The sequence below is a fragment of the Cygnus atratus genome, chromosome 12 (genome assembly GCF_013377495.2).
Source record: "Cygnus atratus isolate AKBS03 ecotype Queensland, Australia chromosome 12, CAtr_DNAZoo_HiC_assembly, whole genome shotgun sequence".
In the NCBI taxonomy this organism is placed as follows: Eukaryota; Metazoa; Chordata; class Aves; order Anseriformes; family Anatidae; genus Cygnus; species Cygnus atratus.
This window is the reverse complement of record NC_066373.1, coordinates 11,481,171-11,498,439: the sequence shown is the minus strand read 5'-3', so window position 1 is coordinate 11,498,439 and position 17,269 is coordinate 11,481,171. Positions and strand designations below refer to the sequence as shown.

Genomic DNA, 17,269 nt, shown 5'->3' with positions numbered 1-17,269 from the left:
ACTCCTTTTCATTACAATGAACCGCTGGATCAGCAGAGTGTAAAAGCTAATCCAACCTCCAGGCCCCTGCCTTGGGAGCAGCTGTTCTTTGTCACTCTGTGCAGGGCGATGTCCAGAGAAAGCTTACTTTACAGAGAGAATTCCTGGGACTGCGTGGATTTGAAGAGGAGTCAAAAACTGTTTAAAATGTCTGCGTGCTTTAAAAATAATCTTGGTATACAGATGCGATGGCATGCCATGCAGTTGGGTCTACTCTCTTAGGGTGGCTGTGAAACACTTGAACATAGCTAAGTACAGCAGTGTCTGAGCTTGCTAGAAATCATGGTGCTGAAGACTCTCAGGTTGTCATTTTGCTGGATTAAAGTGCTTGTTGGGAAAAATGCCTTGGGAGCAAGGAGTGAAAACTGTTCTGTGCTGGTAAACAAAGCTGAGGTATGAGACCTTACCATGTTTGTCCGCTGGCTCTAAATGTGTAACGTAGAATTAGTGTGCCAAGATTTCCACACAGCAGTCCAAGGTGCTTTTAACCACAGTTACTGGAGTCACAATTATGTTTGTCTAGAGTGGTTTGATTTTCTCTGGTGGCTGGAAAGCTTTCACTGAAGATAGACAAATCATAGTTCGTTCAAAGTGTCTGTCCCCGCTTTGAAGCTCAAAATGTTCCCTTGTGAGGGTGGGAGCAGGGGAATAGGGGAGGTGTTGGGATCTAGTCAAAATCAGTGGCAGAAATCACTGTTAATGTCTGAAAGGACTCTCACTTCTAATTGCTTTTGTCTATTTAAGCCAGTGAAGAAAAAGAAGATAAAACGAGAGGTGAAGATTCTGGAGAATCTGCGTGGTGGCACCAACATCATTAACCTGATTGACACTGTCAAGGATCCAGTGGTAGGTACTGGTGTGTTGCGGTGTGCGGTGGGCTTGCCTTGCTGGTTGTAGGCACAGCCCTGGGCACCCTTTGGGACACGGCTGGCGTGACTTCTGCTCTTGGCTGGGATTAGGCGTTCGCTGTGCCTGTGCCTTTGCTTGACAGGGGCACCTGGCATCTGCTTCATTAGGGTCTCCTGAGATGGGTCACTTCGGATGAGTTAATGTTCCTCTCCGAGTTCCCAAGAGTCTTTTACACATCTGTGTCTCCTGTGAGTTTCCCATGGCTGATGGGGGAGAAGTCTTGCAGCCTTCCAAATCTGCTGTAAGAAAGCAGAAACTGTGCAGCCTTCCAGCTTCTGTCTGGCATCTGGAACATAAAGATTTTGCAGGGCAATTGGATATAAAGCACTTCTCATCTTTCTGATTGCTGTCCTGTCCGGTGACCAGAGGTCATATCCTTTGTCTGCGCTGCCAGAATTACCCTGTTCCCAGGAAGTTTTTTCTGACCAGCAGCTGATTGAGGTCTGTGACTACCAGCTCGCTGGCATCCAGGGAGAGGAAATGACACTGCTGTAGTGTTGGCAGTCCTGGCTGACCTTCCTGCCATGGGCTGCGAGGCTTTAGTGCCTGATGACACCTTTTCCCTCGCCCAGCAGATTTTCTCATAGGTGGAGTTGGGGGAGCAGTGCTGGCCAAAACGCCGGGTTGTCTTTTTGTGTGGGGTGCAAGTGGAGCTTCCCTGCCCCTGCTTGATGGACTGGGGCTGTGTTTCTCTTGATGTTCTGCTCCTGCCCCACCCTCTGCAGTAAGGGCTGAGCAGGAAGCCAAAGCTTTCGCAGGTCTCTTGGAGCCAAGAAAGGTCAAGAGGGCATTTTAAACCATGACACTCTCTCTCTTTCTCTCTCTTTCTCTCTCTCAGTCAAAGACCCCTGCTTTGGTGTTTGAATACATCAATAACACAGATTTTAAGGTGAGTCTGCCTGCGTGTGGAGGGGGGAGGCCTCCTATTTCTGTTAAGATTGTTGTGTTCTTGGGCTGTCAGATACTTCTCAAGAGCTATGGGGAGAAATCTGGGTTTGTTCCTTATGTCAGCTTCACCTTCCTTCCTCCACATAAATGAGAATCTTGTGAAGTTACTAAGTAGGCTCTAAGTGAGAAGCAATAAAAACCTTGCACGCTGAATGGCCTCCCAACTTTGAGGGTTAAGCCCAACAGGTTAGATCTTCTTACCTCCCTCTAAATTTACTAATCACCGTTGTGCTACCTATTCAGCCCAAATTAATAGCCCATATTACCCAATAATGATGTTCTGTGTATGGCAGTCCAGTTGATGGAGCAGGTGATGCTGATTTGTGCTGGAATCCTTCAGACCTGGGGACCATGGGGTGGCTGAGGCTGGAGAGCAGGTTTCTCACTGCCAGTGAACCTGGTAGTAAGGGACTGAGCAGTCTTGAGAGCTCTTCTGCTTGTCCAAGGCTGCAGCATATTCTGGTTTCTGGGGAGCTTCAAGTGGTATTACTCCTTTCCAAAGCTTGGGGTCCTTCTGTCTGAGTACAGCTACAACTGCATGTGCTGCTGAAATGCTTCCGGCTGGCAGAGGAGAGTTGATATGCAAAAGGGTTATATGATGATTAGCGACCACACCTATTTTAATGGTATCTTTGCTTCCCTCTTGTGAATCTTTATCCTAAGTTACTAAGTCAGCGGTGGAAAATTAATTGAGCAGTTACCATTAGAAAGCCAGGCATCACCCCTTCCTGCAGTTTTCAGGGATCTCTTCCATTTCGTATTATAGGACAGTGCTTTTTTCTTCCTGTCCGTAGAGGAGTGTTACGTAGATGCGCACCTTTTGGGATACAGCTTCAACAGATACACCAAACGCCTGGAGAAGGACTCCGGGTTGGTGTTGGTGGAGAGGACTGACCTCGTGACCTGGCCCACAGACCGCCTCCGCTGCAGCCCTGCGTGCTGCGAGGCAGCATGTGTTGTTCTCATCCCCCGGAGTTTGTCTGGCAAGATTAATCCCACTGGGTGGGACACAGCGGGTAGTGAGGACTGCAGCCATTCTGGCAGCGGTGGTGTTAGTGCTATTTAATCTCATGCAGAGACTTACTAGTGAGGCTAGAATAATAGTAACTTGCAGGAGTGTCTGCCCTAACAGCTCTGGGCAGGGAGAAGAGTGTTACCTCCAAGTAAACAGCCATGAGAGGAGTTCTGTGTAACCTTTCAGGGCTAATTAAAGCAGGCGTGGTGTGTCTGGGCCTCATTGGCATCAGCTGGTCTGTTCCAGTGCTGTGTATGTTGTGAATGTACACCTTTCCTTCTCCTGGTGATCCAGGGACTCTTAATAAGGCTGATTGTGGAAATTTTCAACTTTATATTTGGAGCTTTTTTCTTTCTAAAACATTTTAATATATGGCCTGAGATGAAATAGGTCGCTAAGGCAGCAGCGTGCCTTGCTGGAGGTTGCTTTGTGTATCCTGGTCAAAAGACGATCGCAGCATTCTCTGGTGTCCTTAGAGGGAAAATTTCTTGTCAAGGATACCACCCAAAAACTGAAATGTGTTTGTGAAGTAGAGTGTTAGGCAGTAATTTGAGACTGGTGGCCAACAGGGTCTCTGACTGAAAAACACGAGGCTTAGAGTATGAGGTAGGCCAGCCTACTCAGCTCTGCTGGGAGCTGTCGAAGGCTCTTCTGCAGCCACTAAAGCAACATTGATCTGTCCTCAGCAGAAGTAGCAGTGCTCATCATCTCTGGCTGTTGCATTAGAAACAACTGGATGGTTTTGCGGCAGATCATTTCTGGGCTGCTAAGAAAAAGCCTGCCTTCTGGAGGAAGTCCGGATTCATAGTTGTACAAGTCCAAGAATGAAATAATTGCTGCTTTCACCTGATGCTGACTGGTACAAGGCAGGAATAACTTTGTCTTGGGAATGCAGGCATGCCCCCCAGGGCGTGCAGTAATGCTGTTCATGTTCAGGGTTTATTTGTAACCCAAATTTCACCAGCCATGCATGGGGCATGTGGGTTATTCAAGCAACGTTTGCATGAGCTCCTCTGTTTGGGGAGGCTCTTAGGGCTGCAGTTAATTGGCAGATTGCAGAGCTGCTACTGTACACAGGTGCCTGTGGGTATCTTCTATACAGAGGCTCCCAAGCTGTGTCTTCCCTTGCTCTGAAGTGATGCCAAGCAGGAAGCACACATAATAGATGAGACCACTTGCGTTAGAGGTCTTGGCTTGATATATATCTCTACATGTGAAGCAGCTAGAAAGCTCCCAGGGTCAGTGTCCTTCTATTGTCCCTTCTGCTCTACAGTCCTGGTCTCCCCAGGCAGCCAGATTCTGCTGGAGTTAAGCACCATGTGAGCTAAGCCTGGTGATAGGGACCGCTTCTCTTTTTGGGGTGGCTGCTGGTGATCTGCCCGTCTCTGCTTTGACTTCTAGATTCATCAGTACAGATGAGTACCGTACATCTTGCGCAGAAATCACTGGCAGGGCCCATGAGGGGCTCCTGAGGCAATTCCCAGGGCAGCTTGTATACAGCAGGTGGTTGCCAACTGCCTTACGGGGTTACATTTTTCTCTGTCCTGTTGGAAATAGTTCTTCACAAGCTTGGATGCCTCCTTTTCAGTAGTCTCCTTTCTGGCAGTCGCTTTCCTTCAAAAAATTTATTTTATCTTTTGAATGTTAATTCTTTCACCCCTGTGCCCATTCAAAGGGCAGCTGTCACTGCATGCCCATGGAAATGGCTGACGGCTTTCCTCAGCTTTCTGTGCACAGGCAGGAGCTGCACTTCTGTGGGGCTTCAACCATGGCTACGGACGATTCTAGGCCATCAGTGCAAGATTGTATTGCAGCAGGTTTGGTTATTTTTAAATATGTAAGATGTGTAAACAGAAGGCTTATGTGATACTTCCCTAGAATTGATTTATGTTGTCTTAAATTACCTGGCTAGGTCCCTTCTAAACTTGACAGTTCTGCAGTCACAGGAATAACGTATTTGGAGCTAGAATAAACGTATATCCTGCTGTGTGAGGAAGGCAGCTTGTGTATGTGGCTAGTGTTTCTCTTCAGACCTGTTGTGTTGTCATCTGTGAGCATTCAAGCTACCGATGTTCATTTGCCTTAAATCATAGCTGTGCCACAGAGCCATGCAGTCAAGCCAGTAGTCATCAGTGAAATTAAAGGACTTTTCCTAATTGGTTTCAAACCTGAAATGAAACGCCTGTCTGTCAGCCAGCATGAGCTGTCGTATATATTTTGTAGTCGATGAGTGTACCTGCCACTGCGCGGGCCGTGGCCCTTCATTGCATTGAAGAGACAAATTCCTCAGGAAAGAAAGAGGCAGAGTCAAGGCTTCAGGAGCAGTGCTGTGTTGTGTTTGCTATTTCATTCTTAAACATTAGCAAGCTTGTGGCTGGAAGAAGAGGAGACGGGCAAAAATAGGCAAGCAATGAAAAGTTGCTTCAGGATGTTCAGCCGGTTGTGGGGACAGAGAGCTTTTGAGTCAGACCTTCCACTTGGCGTGCACTGGGTCAATTACAGTTGCTGTGAGGAATTGCGTGTGTTTTATCGAAGGTTAGTATAAAAAATAGTTGCCCTGGGTAGGAGATGCAGAAATATGAAAGATTCTCTTCCCTTGTGTTGCTGCCAAAGCCAGGATGCCTTGGAAGCCTGCATTCCCAAGCAGTGTCTGTCTCCTCTGAACACTGCTCGGAGCCACCCCATTGCTTTGCAGATGCTGCTTCCTGCAGATAGCCAGCCACGTTGCTTGCTCAACAGAGAAGAATAAGCGTGTAGCTCCTGTCAGCATTGTGGAGAGGGGAAGTACATCAGTGCCTCCTCAGGTGCTAACAGAATTAGTTACGGTAGGTTAGTTCATTTGTGACAAAAAAAAAAAAAATCACAAAAAGCTGAGGAGGTTTGGAGGCTACCGCAGGGCGCGTTCGGCCTTTCCTCGTGTTCTGTGTGGAGAAGGCAGAGCAGCCCAGGTCTCGAGGCCTCCTGCCATCCTGAGCGCTGGCAAGTGGGGTGAGCACATCTCTCAGCAGGGTCTGAGGCCGTGATACCCATGGTGATGTTTCTGATAATTGTATTCTGAGGAGCCAGCTGAAAGAGCAGAGCACGGGATGTGTCTGTGAAAGAAGTGTCTGCTCTCCTGTGTGAGGCAGAGCGAAGGGGATTCAGAGCCTGCTGTCAAAGCCTTCTCAGGGCTGAGCGTGCTCGGGCAGGGGCTTTCCTGAAGTAAGTGCAGCTTGGGCACTGCTAGCTGCACCGCCAGCCTTGGCACAGCGAGAGGGTCAGAGGCGCTGGTTTTGCAGGCAGCTCTTCTAGGGATGTCTGTTGAAAGCTGCTTGTTCAATGGCTGCCTCTGCTTTGGGCTGTGAGTTGGAGAACCAACAGCACTGTGGTCCTGAGAAGAAAGGCAGCACTGACCTCTTCCCTATCCCTTCCCCGCCCACACAGGCAGCAAGGGGCAGAAGAACCAGGATACAGGGAAAAGGAGACCCAGCCTTTGGGTTGTGTGAAGAGGGAGGCTGCCCACAGCAGCCTTCCCCAGATGCATTGATCTTGCCAGGCGAGGTTGAGCAGGGTGATGATTCCCAGAAAGACATGGGTTTTAGGCACCTCTGTTGCCTGTAGTGTTTCTTACTTAAGCAAGCCAATTAAACTCTTGAAAGGGCTCAGCTGTTCTCTGCTGCCAGGGCTTGGCCCTGGGACATGCATTACAGAGCCCTGTGCAGCCAAGTCAGGAAATCTGTCCCTGCTGTAGCTTGTGGCTGTGTTGGTTTTGCTCCCTGCTCGCTTGTCTGCTTGACTGGGTTGCTCCAAAGCGTTAGGATTATCCCAGCTCATGAGAATAAAACACAGCTTGCATCCTGGAGGCCATTTAAGCTCTTCATGTGTAAGTGACACTTGTATGTTACCAAATGACTTCTCAGAGCTGTACTGGGGGTGGTGGGACTGTTTGGATCTAACCTTTAAGCATGGCAGGATCATGACGATCTAAGAGGATCTCGCCTTGGGTCTGGAGAGGATCCAGGGCCAGAACTTCTTTCCTGGAATGTGAATTTCAATCCCTTGCTATGGTATTTTTCCCGGAGATGCCAGCGGTGCCCTTGATGAGCAGTCGACCCCAATGCTGATGCAACCGGTGGTTTAACTGGGCTGTGAGATGATCCTTATTTGTTAGAAAGGACAGAGGGGTCTGGTCCTGCTGTGGGTGTCTCATGCATGTCCTTCCTGGCCCAGCTCGCCTCTCGCTGCCCTGGTGTCTCACCTTGCTTTTGCTGGACGACAGCACGGCCCGATGGTGCCAAGCTGGCACAGCTGCCGATGTCGGATACAGAGCAAAAGGCAAATATTGGGATAGTCGTGACCTGGCATGGGAGCAGCAGGATAAGGTTTTTAGTGACTGTGCTGGTGGTATGGTCGAGTTTGAAGTGCAGCCTGGATCTTTGTCACTTCCCCAGTAGTAATGAGGGCAGCAGAAGGACGCAGAAGAGAGGAGGGTGGTGAATGTGTGCTGGCAACAAGCACTTCATTGAGACTGTGCTGTGCTCTACTTGCTCCCACAAGCTTTTCTGTGCTGTTGAGTTGCATTCCCCTTTGTTTTGGGAGGGAGGGGAGCCTCCTCTGCTCCGAGGCCCTCTACCCCTCATGCTTCCCAGCCCTGTGCTGCGTTAGGTTAATATTTTCCTCTCCCCGCCCCACTCTGAGCACTTGGAAGGCTTGCCCATGTGTTCCCTGTCTGCCTGCTCTGAATGTTACTGATGTCAAGTCATCATGATGACATTGCGTGTGAACAGGATCATCTGTGCCAGCTGCAGCGTGTTCTGAAGGCCTTGCTGTCTCCTCCCTGGACAGACAGCTTGACTGTCTGCTGCTGGAAAAAAGTCATGACAGGTCTGAATGATCCCAGTGGCTTTTCACAGGAGCTCTTGCTTCCTTTCTGGATTTCCTAGTGCATAGCCCTGGCAGATCTGAACCCAGGGCAGCCCTTAGGAGTGACAATGTTCACAGGGGGACCTGGAGTAGGGTTATTGATGCTTGGTGGCAGGTGGGGTGCAGGAAATGAAACTAATCCAAATCTGGAGTATTTATTTTTGTTTCTCTTTTTTTTCTCCCTCCCCAAATCTATTTCAGCAACTGTACCAGATCCTGACAGACTTTGATATTCGGTTTTATATGTATGAGCTGCTGAAGGTGAGTGGCATTGCATATGGCAGTCTGGACGTGGAGGCTAGGAATGAGAGAGGCAGTAGCTGGGTTCCTGGGGTAGTGCTATTAAGCAGTTACTTCTCTCGTATCCAATGCAGAATCCATGTTTCATAACCAGAGAAGGCTTAGGAAATGATCTGATTGCCTGGCATGTTGCTGTCAGGCATTATAGCCAAACTGGGGACCGTCAGTCACCTCCGAACAATCTGATTCCCTGGGGCCTGTGCCTTCCCCGTAAAGTGTTTGTGTTTGCTAGCGGCCGGGTAGGGCTGTGCTTTGTCTCCCTGTGTCTCTAGCACCGAGCAGGCTGCTGTGAGGACAATCCACTCCTTTTCAGCCAGACCCAGTACAAGCACTGAGAGGCATTTGCAGGGATGAGGAACTGGGGACTCTTTAGAACCGGAGAGAGACCAGAATAGAGGTATTGCCTGCTCCAGGCTTTCTTCTGCTGCAGTATTTAAATGCAGCCCCAGAAGGTGGCCCCAGAAGGTGGCTTCTGCCCACTTGGTCTTCCATGACCCTGTGTCTCAGGGTAAGGGATGTGGAGCATTTGAAGAACACATTGGCAAGGTCAGTGCCCTGCAGGCACTGAATGTGGTCTTGGGAATGAGGTTTCTGGTCATGCTGGCATTGCTGTAACACCGGTATTTTCGTTTGAAACCTGCTGGCCAAAGCCATCGCTGTCTCTTTGCAGAAGGATGAGGAGTGCCCTAAATACCTCCTCTTACCTGACCTGCACCTCCCCGTGGAAGTGCTCACAGAGCCCCATGGCAGATCGGCGTGATGTGCTGCACAGCCTCTCTGCAGTGGCTGGCTACAGGACCTGGGAGGCAGCAGGGCATTAGGGAGATATGTTAGGCTGGTATGTTTCAGCTAATCCCAGGGCTGTGCTGTGCTGTGCTGACCTGCTGGAGCAGCAGCTTGTCCGTATCAGGTCTCAGCAGGGTCTTGGGACTCCTTGGCTGGCACTTTGCAGCTTCACTGCCCCTGGAGATGAGTGGGATAGATGAGGAAAGCCCTTTGTGCTTCAGGACTTGGTGACTGCAGGAGATGACCTGAAAGAGATCTAGTGATCACAAGGCAGGTTTTCTTCTCTGCACCCCCAAGCTTGCTCCACCTTTCTGCAAGGGAAAGCCCTTCCTGCTGAAGGCTGGGGGGAGCCCAAGTTCATCAGGATTAGGTTGGAAGGGTTGATAAGGATTAGATGATCCAGCCTTGGGACAAGCAAGATACCAAACTGCTTCATCTCTGGAAGCAGTTTGCCCAACCTGTTAAAGATCTCCAGTACTGCAGATTGCATGACCACCATTTGCTGTAACTCTGCTGTTGGTTGTGAGTCCCTGTGACATTGCAGGGATCATTCCCTGCAGCCTTGCTGTGATAGAAGCTGTTGCCTCCTGTGCTTCCCGCTGCAGCAGGGACCCAAGGGCAATGTTACTTGCCTGGCACTGATGTCTTGCATATTGAATGACTGCAGACTGTGCCCTCCTTCTGTGCCACTGGAGGTCTCGGTGCATCTGCTAGATGTTGATGGATGGGTCTCCCTTCCCCTTGAAGCTGAGAAAACACTCTCACCTCCTTGCTCAAGGGAACAGCTGCATGGGGGGAGTGAGTGGTGCAAGGTCACAGAGCTGAAGAGCTTCTGCGGGTTCCTGCCTCCAGGCTTGAAGCAGCGTCACTCTTCCTTGCGTGCTATCACCTGCCTTTTGTAAGCACAGCTTTGGCTTAAATGAGCAGACATGACTTTCTAGCTTAAGTGTGTTTTGGAACACCGATGAAAGCCTTCACTGGAAGGCCATAAGACTGTATATGCATATGAGTTGTCCCCTTTTGGGGAGAAAAGCTCTTCTTTTGTGACCCAGGAAGTGTGAGGCTGCCCAGGTTGGAGCACTGGGCCTGCTTCCAGGTGGGACACCTCTCTGTATCGCGTTCTCCCAAAACCCTACAAGGAACACAGGTCCAGGACCTGTGTCTGCTGTAGGACAGGAGATCAATACCATCTTGTTGCCAGCTTGCCACGTGCAGAGTAAGAGCTGAAAATGCTAGTTCCTTGTGCCAGGGCTGCAGCACTTCCTCGTGGACAGGGCACTCTTGCTGCTAGCTGAGAATTGTCTGTTATATTGTTAATGCTGTGCTGTGGTTACAGTGATGTCTAACATATGTGTATGTCTGCCAGGCCCTGGATTACTGTCATAGCATGGGGATCATGCACAGGGATGTCAAACCCCACAACGTCATGATAGACCACCAACAGAAAAAGGTACGATGGCACCAGGGCTTACAAGCAGGGTTTTTCCAGGGAAGCTTGAAACTCTGCCATCTCTGTACCCAGAGCCAGGGCAGCTGTACTTACCCCTTCAACCTTTCTCTGTCTGCTCCCCTCCACTTGCATCCACATCAGAGGAGCGCCACAGTGAGAGTCCCTGGCTTGGAGGTTGCTCTCCTCCCCAGTCAACCACGCTGGATGTCTTTGCTGAGGAGAACAGATCTGCTGTTAGTCTCCACCTGGGGAGGTGTGGTGGTGGTGCGGTGCAGAGACCTTAGGCAGGAGATGTGCAGCCTTGTTTGAAATACACATGGATAATCTCACCCAGTGAGCATAAGCTCCTTCTGTAGTACAGCCTGCCTCCCCTGCAGTGGCTTCCTCTCTTTTGGGACATGCTGGTTAGATCAAAGGAAATGTTTGCACCAAGCTTACTACCATGGAAATGGGCAGCAAAGGGAGCCTGCCCTCCCTGTTGTGGTACTTGAACCTCTTGGGGTGATGCGTGTACCTGCCTCCTAAGGGACCTGGGATTTGCAGCAGCAAATGAGTTACTGCTCCACAGGTCCCTCCGTGTGAATCAGCAGCGGCTGTACAGGCAAGGCAGCATTTATAAGGGGGAAGCTCTTACTACCTTCAGTAGTTACCTTCAGTAACACGGCTGGTCCTTCATCCCTGCGGCCACAGAAGAGACAGTCTGCCTTGCAAGATGTGGTGGGCTGTCTCCTGCCTCCTTTCCTGCTCCCAGCCCCCAGTTAAAACTGACACTGCCTTTGGCCCAGCCCCTCTAAACAGCAGGATAAAATAGCTGGTATTTGCCTGTTCCCTAGTACGCACCGTTATGCCCGCTGTGGCTGATGGCACTTGTAAGGAGCCAGTCACCCAGCAGTGATGGTCTTTTTGGAGCTGGGAGGCAGAGAAGCTCACTAAGCTGGAGTCTGCTCTGCCAGCACAGCATGGTGACAAGGGGAAGGAAGAGCACTGCCGAGAGCATCTCGTGTCCTCAGAGCACCTCCCTGCTTCCTGGCCTACATGTTTGCTTCATGGGACTGAGAGGCTTTGGCAGACGTGACTTTGCCTAGCTTGCTCATGCTGAGGCTCCTGACTCTATGTCTCTTTATCGCATGTTCAGCTGCGGCTCATAGACTGGGGTCTGGCAGAATTCTACCATCCAGCTCAGGAATACAATGTCCGCGTGGCCTCTAGGTACTTCAAAGGACCGGAGCTCCTTGTGGACTACCAAGTAAGAGTCTGCCTCCTCCTTGCAAACTGGTGATACTGTTTGTGGTTGCACTTCAGCCACCTTTGGGTTGTCTGGTTTTGCCTGTCAGGGCATTGCCAGGATTGGAAAGAGGCTTGCTGTGAAGTGAAAAGGCTGAGGTTGTCTGCTGCTCTTGGGGAATCATGCCAAGGTGAGCATACCTTTCTTTTCTGATGGCCTCTCCCTTTTCCCCTCAGATGTATGACTACAGTTTAGACATGTGGAGTTTAGGCTGTATGCTGGCAAGCATGATCTTCCGAAAGGAGCCTTTCTTCCATGGACAGGACAATTATGACCAGGTAAGGACTTTGATACCTGGCTTATCTAGTGAGACGGGTGTCACCAGTTCATCTGCATGTGTATGGTGGGGAGGTTCTGGGGATGGGACCACCAGGGTGGGAGGATGTTGCTATGTGCTTAGTTGAGCCGTCTGGGCTTACACATGACTGCCTTGTGTAGGAGATTGTTTCATGCGCACGTTGCAAAAATGAGGTTCAAGGGAGATATTCCTTCCTTCTGGGAAGTTTCCAGAAGAAGAGCTCTTGCATTTGGGCAGCTCTCCCCTGTAAGACAGTACCCAGTCCTGTCTGTAGACATCAAACCAGAAAGGAGCCACAGGTTCAATAGTAACTGCTCCAGCAGAATCTGCTCCTTCTTCCACGCCTGCTCTTCTGCTCTCTTTCAACTTGCCTTTTGTTCCAGCTGGTTCGCATCGCAAAGGTCCTGGGCACAGATGAACTGTATGGGTATCTCAAGAAGTACCACATAGAACTGGACCCGCACTTCAATGATATCCTGGGCCAGTAAGTGGAGAAGTAAAATGCATCTTTTTTTTTTTTTTTTTTAACGTCATAAAACAGAGAGGGCGATGAACTGAATGTCCATCCTCTGAAGGACTCTCAGCCAAGGTCTGCTTTGATCTTCTGGATCCCAGTGTTGCTTTCAGGCCTCCCAGCAGGTCGTTGAAATACAGGCTCTTTCCTTTTGCCTCTCCCCTGATCCACGAGTTTTCCCATGCTTCTTCCCTTTCTTGTTTGTTGACATCCTAGAAATGGAGATGTAAACACTGGAGTTGAGTGTGGGCTGAGGGGTTCAAAATCTCCCAGCTGAGGTTTCTCAAAGGACTAGAGGTAGATGGGATAGTGAAGACAGCCTGTGTGAGGCAGGCTGGCAAGCCAGCGCACTTCTGGTCCCAAGGGTGTCACCCTGCCTGCTGTATGTTGGTGTGTAGTCTCTGTAGACAGAAGATACTGCAATATTGCACCCTTCCCAGCTTACTGTTTCCCAGATGTTGGACATCTACACAGTTCTGTGCCTAAATGAGAGGGCTTTCTCCCTTTGGCAAGTGCTGAGTGGTAGCTTGTGCAAGGGAGCGCTGAAGGCAGTGTCTGTTGCAGCTATTTCTTCCCAGAAGTGGAGAGGGATTTCCCTGGGAGCTCTCAGTACTGCTGTGCTGGTCAGAGCTGGGCAGTGACAACAGGTCCCTTTGCAGGCATTCCCGGAAGCGCTGGGAGAACTTCATCCACAGTGAGAACAGACACCTGGTCAGCCCTGAAGTCCTAGACCTCCTGGACAAGCTCCTGCGATACGACCATCAACAGAGGCTGACTGCCAAGGAGGCGATGGAACACCCCTATTTCTGTGAGTCTGCGGAGAAGCTGGGGCCAGCTGGGCTGGAGAGAGGGTCTTGTGTTGGGGAGGAAGTTTCGGCTCCCCACGCAGCAAAAGCCTTGGCAGGTCTGTGGGGTTTTAAAGGCGGTTTCTCTGGAAGGGTTTGCCAGGGTGGAGCTTCCGCTTTATTAAATGCTGTTTCCTCTTCCTGCCTGGTCTGTGTCTCCTGCAGATCCAGTGGTGAAGGAGCAGTCCCAGCCCAGTTCAGAAAACGCTGTGCTCTCCAGTGGCCTGACAACAGCACGATGAAGACTGGAAAACGACGGGTAATTCAAGATGTTTACAAATAAAAGCAAAACCTTCGGTCACACAGTGAAGGGAAATGAACCAAGGACCCCCCCCCTTTCCCTCCCCTTTATACTCGGCAGAAATCTAACCTGGGGGGGGGGGGGTCATAAACCTCAGTTCCTCTCTGGTGGTTGTGGTTAATGTAACTCTAACCCTGTGGTACCAAAGCCCTGGGCAAATGGTCTTGCAAGAGTTAAACATGTAGTGATATCCCCAGGGCTCAACATGACTGATTCTGGTTCACATCTCTATGGATCCTTCTCTTCCTTCTCAGTCCAGTCTTTCCCACCGTGCTGGTGGGGACAAATCGGCCATTCCACCATCAGCCCTTAGCATGCCTCTTTCTAAACATGCCTTTCTGACTTGTAGACTCTGGGTGAACCAAATTCAGGCTGGGGGTCAGCAGGTGCAACTCTGCTTTGAGGTCCAAGTCCTACTGCTCACTCTGGGCTTGAATTTGGCCCTTAAATTCCAGTTTTAATTGCAAATGCCAGGGAGTTACGGGGAGAGGGGAGGTTTAACAAAAAAAAATAACAACCCACAAACCCAGCAGCATCTCAGGATTGTCTGGAACATTAAAACTAAGGCACTGAGCTGAGTTGCTGGGGAGAGGTGAGATCCCCCCTCCAGGTGTGTTTGACAAAGGCTCACTCTGAAAAGAAACTAATAGACCTGCTTTGGAAACTTGTGAATGTGAGGGCTGCTTTTGTGACAGAAGAGGGGAGGGATTATCCAGACTTTCCCACTGAGCTCAGGAAAGTCAGAACTCCCAAGACTTCTTGTGATAGGTGTGCAACCACGTGTACCTCATGACGTGGCTCCCATGAGAATTCATGCCAGATGCAGACTTGTGCCAGAGCACAGCTCTGGCATGGTTCAATCCGGCACTGCAGGACAGAGAAGCAGAATGGAGGCCTGGGAGGAGAGCACGGGGAGGGGAAGGATCAGCAGACAGCGGCGTGGTCTGTTGGGGGAGAGGGCTGTGCAGCTCCTGGTCCGGGACTTGGGATCCCACATAGTGTTTTAACAAAGTCAGCCACTTGTTGAATTCTGGGGTGCCGATTCTGTTGCGGGGGGTGGGGGGTTCGTCTTGCGGGTTCTTTCATCAGATCCCTCGATGGCTTTATAGCCCCACGATTCACAGTTGCCTCCTCTACTTGTTCTGTGTGTAATTTCATCAAGTGGTTCTGGTGATGCTCAAACCTAGAAGCTGGAGATAGTGTTTTCCCACCAGCACCTAAACACAGAATTTCCTTCTGCGGCATTGTCGAAATAGTTAATTTTTTATAAGGTTGCAATGTTTCTATTTGAAACATCTGTTTACATTCCATATTCCAATAAAGTTCTATTGGCATCGATAGCAGGTCAATCCATTTGTATAATTCACTGAAACCAATAAATATCTATACGTCTGAATGTCTGCTGTCTCAAATCTGTGGGATAGCCAGAAAGAGAAAGAGTTCGGGTTGGCTTTTCTACCCTGCCTCTTCTGAATATTTTGGGATCTCTTTAGTTATTGGTTGCAGTCTTTCATGCCATCAGCCCTGAGAGTTTCGCTGTCCTCTGTGGGGCTGCAGGGGAGGCGTGAGCTGTCGGTGCATCGTGGGAGTCAGTGCTTGTGGTACATGGGACTCGAACAGCCAGTGCCCAGGTGCTGGTCTCAGACTGTCTGTCACAGACATGTAATATGTCTGGTCAGAGAAGTCACTGATGTGTGGCTGGAAGCCGTGGACTCTCCAGGCGTGTACCCACATGCTTATCTCCTCGCAGCCCAGGTGGATGTCTTTCTCTAAAGGTGTGCTCCTACCCCAGGAAGTGACAAGCGCATGAGCTCCATTATCGGTGGCCAGGCTGAGGAGCTGTCTGACGTTGGTGATGCCGCCACGCTGCAGGGCCCTCACTAACCTGAACTCTCCTGCAGATGCTGCTTAAGACTTCAGCAAGTGTTCCCAGCCCTCTGACCTTCCCTCTGCCCTGCCTCCGGGCTGCCTGACCTGAGAGACATTGAGGTCTCTGAGGTTCTTAAGCTCTGCTAGCACCAGTAGGGGCGGTTTGGGGATTTTAACATTGGTTTCAGAACTGCTTTTAAACAAGTATTGAATTGGAAGTCAGGAGTGAACATTTCTCATAGTCTACCCAAGCTGCTGTGCTCCAAAGTTGCCTGTCTTCTAGCTCTCAGGTGTTGGCCGAGGCAGAAGAGGCATGAAGAAGAAGACAGTTCCTTGGAGGAAGTTCCATAGGTGAAAGATGTTAATGGTTACATATGATGCTTGGCAGTGTCCAAACCTGATGGAGAAGTTTCAAGGTGATGCTTCAGGAAGCAGCAATTCTGTCCCTCCGAACTATGGACAGAAATGCGTTCTGGGAACATTCAACCAGAGGAAAAGAGATGCCCTCCCTAGCAGGGGGTCTGAAACAGATAGATGTCTTTCCCTGGTTGCATTGACCAGAGAGGCAACAACAACCTGCCCTGAATCTCCCCATGTCCCTACACTGGCTTTAGGGCATGAAAAGCTGTGACCCGTTCCTCCAGAGGGAAATAAGCGGTTGCAGCCTATGGAGCCTCCCGACTACCACTCCTGTGATGGTGCGTACACTTGGCTGCAGCTCAGGCTGGTTCCTCTGTGCTCATCAGCTCTTCTTTCCTCTGGATCTTACCAGAGTGTGGTCCTGCCTGTAGGGACAGCCAGGAGCTGGAGGAGTTGATGTCTCCTCCCTAGGAAGAGAGGAGTCTGGGGAACACAGAGCCTTGTACCCTTTCTCCTGCATCTGGCTACTGCTGCCACACTGTGCAGGAGAGCCCTGGTGTGTCCTGGCCTTTCAGCTGGCATGGCCCTAGGTTTCTGGCAGAGGTGGTGCCTCTTGCAGTGGTGTTACACAATGGAGGCCCTTGGCAGGGCTAGAGGTGTTTGAGGCAGCAGAGGGAGACACTGCAGGAGGTTGGGGAGAGAAAAAAAAAATGAACTTGTGTCTGGCTGCCTGTGAAAGCACTGCTTTGCTGGACTGCAGCTCTCCCTTGCCTTGCTCAGCCCTGCCTTCCCTGCTCACCCTGCCGCCTGTTCTAAAGCAGGCTGAGGTCCCTGCTGTCCCCATGTCCTGGGGGTCAGTGGATCGGATGGCTGGGCCTGGCTGGGAGTGGTGTGGCACGGCATGACGTGGGGCAGTGCACCTGCCCATCTCCTCGCCACCAGGGCCAGAGGAGCTTTTTGTTGTGCAGGTAGCATCCTGCAACACTCACTTCCCTCCTCCTGTCTCTCCCCAGGTCCGGTGCTGTTGCTCCCAATTTTCCATAAGCAGAATGAGAACCGTTACCGGCGCGCGTAGAGTGACGGCGGGCAGACTGCAGCCCGGGCAGGGCTGAGTGGGGCAGCGTGCCTGGCTGGATGGCACTCACCTTCTTATGAACACAGCCCTTCTGTCCAAGCGTAAAAGGTTCTTCTGCCTTTGGTTCCCTGTTGATCTCCTCCTGACCCAGAAAGCATGGAAATGTGAAGGTTGTGCAAAGTGGTTGTTGGTTAGTCGTTCCTTCCTCCACCTCCACTCTCCAGGCTGTTCCCCTTCCCAGCCTCTGACGGACTGTGGTTAGCCAGCTTGCCCCAGGCTCTGCCAAGGTCTTGGGGTGGCAGGGGATGTATCATCGTGATGGACAGTTCTATATTATAATTGAAAGAATTCTATATTGTTGAATAAAAGTTTT

The 17,269-nt window shown here is 50.5% G+C and overlaps 1 protein-coding gene across 3 annotated transcripts in view; it reads left to right on the top strand.

The window, feature by feature from the left end:
* CSNK2A2 (casein kinase 2 alpha 2) overlaps nt 1-17,269 on the top strand; it is a 28,008-nt gene extending 10,739 nt beyond the window's left edge. The window contains exons 3-12 of one of the 3 annotated variants that reach the window (XM_035543504.2): nt 784-885; nt 1,787-1,837; nt 8,015-8,074; nt 10,266-10,349; nt 11,485-11,595; nt 11,811-11,912; nt 12,316-12,416; nt 13,106-13,254; nt 13,457-13,550; nt 16,835-17,269. In XM_035543504.2, the coding sequence (XP_035399397.1) occupies nt 784-885; nt 1,787-1,837; nt 8,015-8,074; nt 10,266-10,349; nt 11,485-11,595; nt 11,811-11,912; nt 12,316-12,416; nt 13,106-13,254; nt 13,457-13,533 (837 nt within the window). In that variant the 3' untranslated portion in view covers nt 13,534-13,550; nt 16,835-17,269. Of the gene's footprint in view, nt 1-783; nt 886-1,786; nt 1,838-8,014; nt 8,075-10,265; nt 10,350-11,484; nt 11,596-11,810; nt 11,913-12,315; nt 12,417-13,105; nt 13,255-13,456; nt 14,985-16,834 lie in introns of those variants that run through there. The other 2 variants (XM_035543503.2, XM_035543505.2) reach the window with 2 other exon arrangements.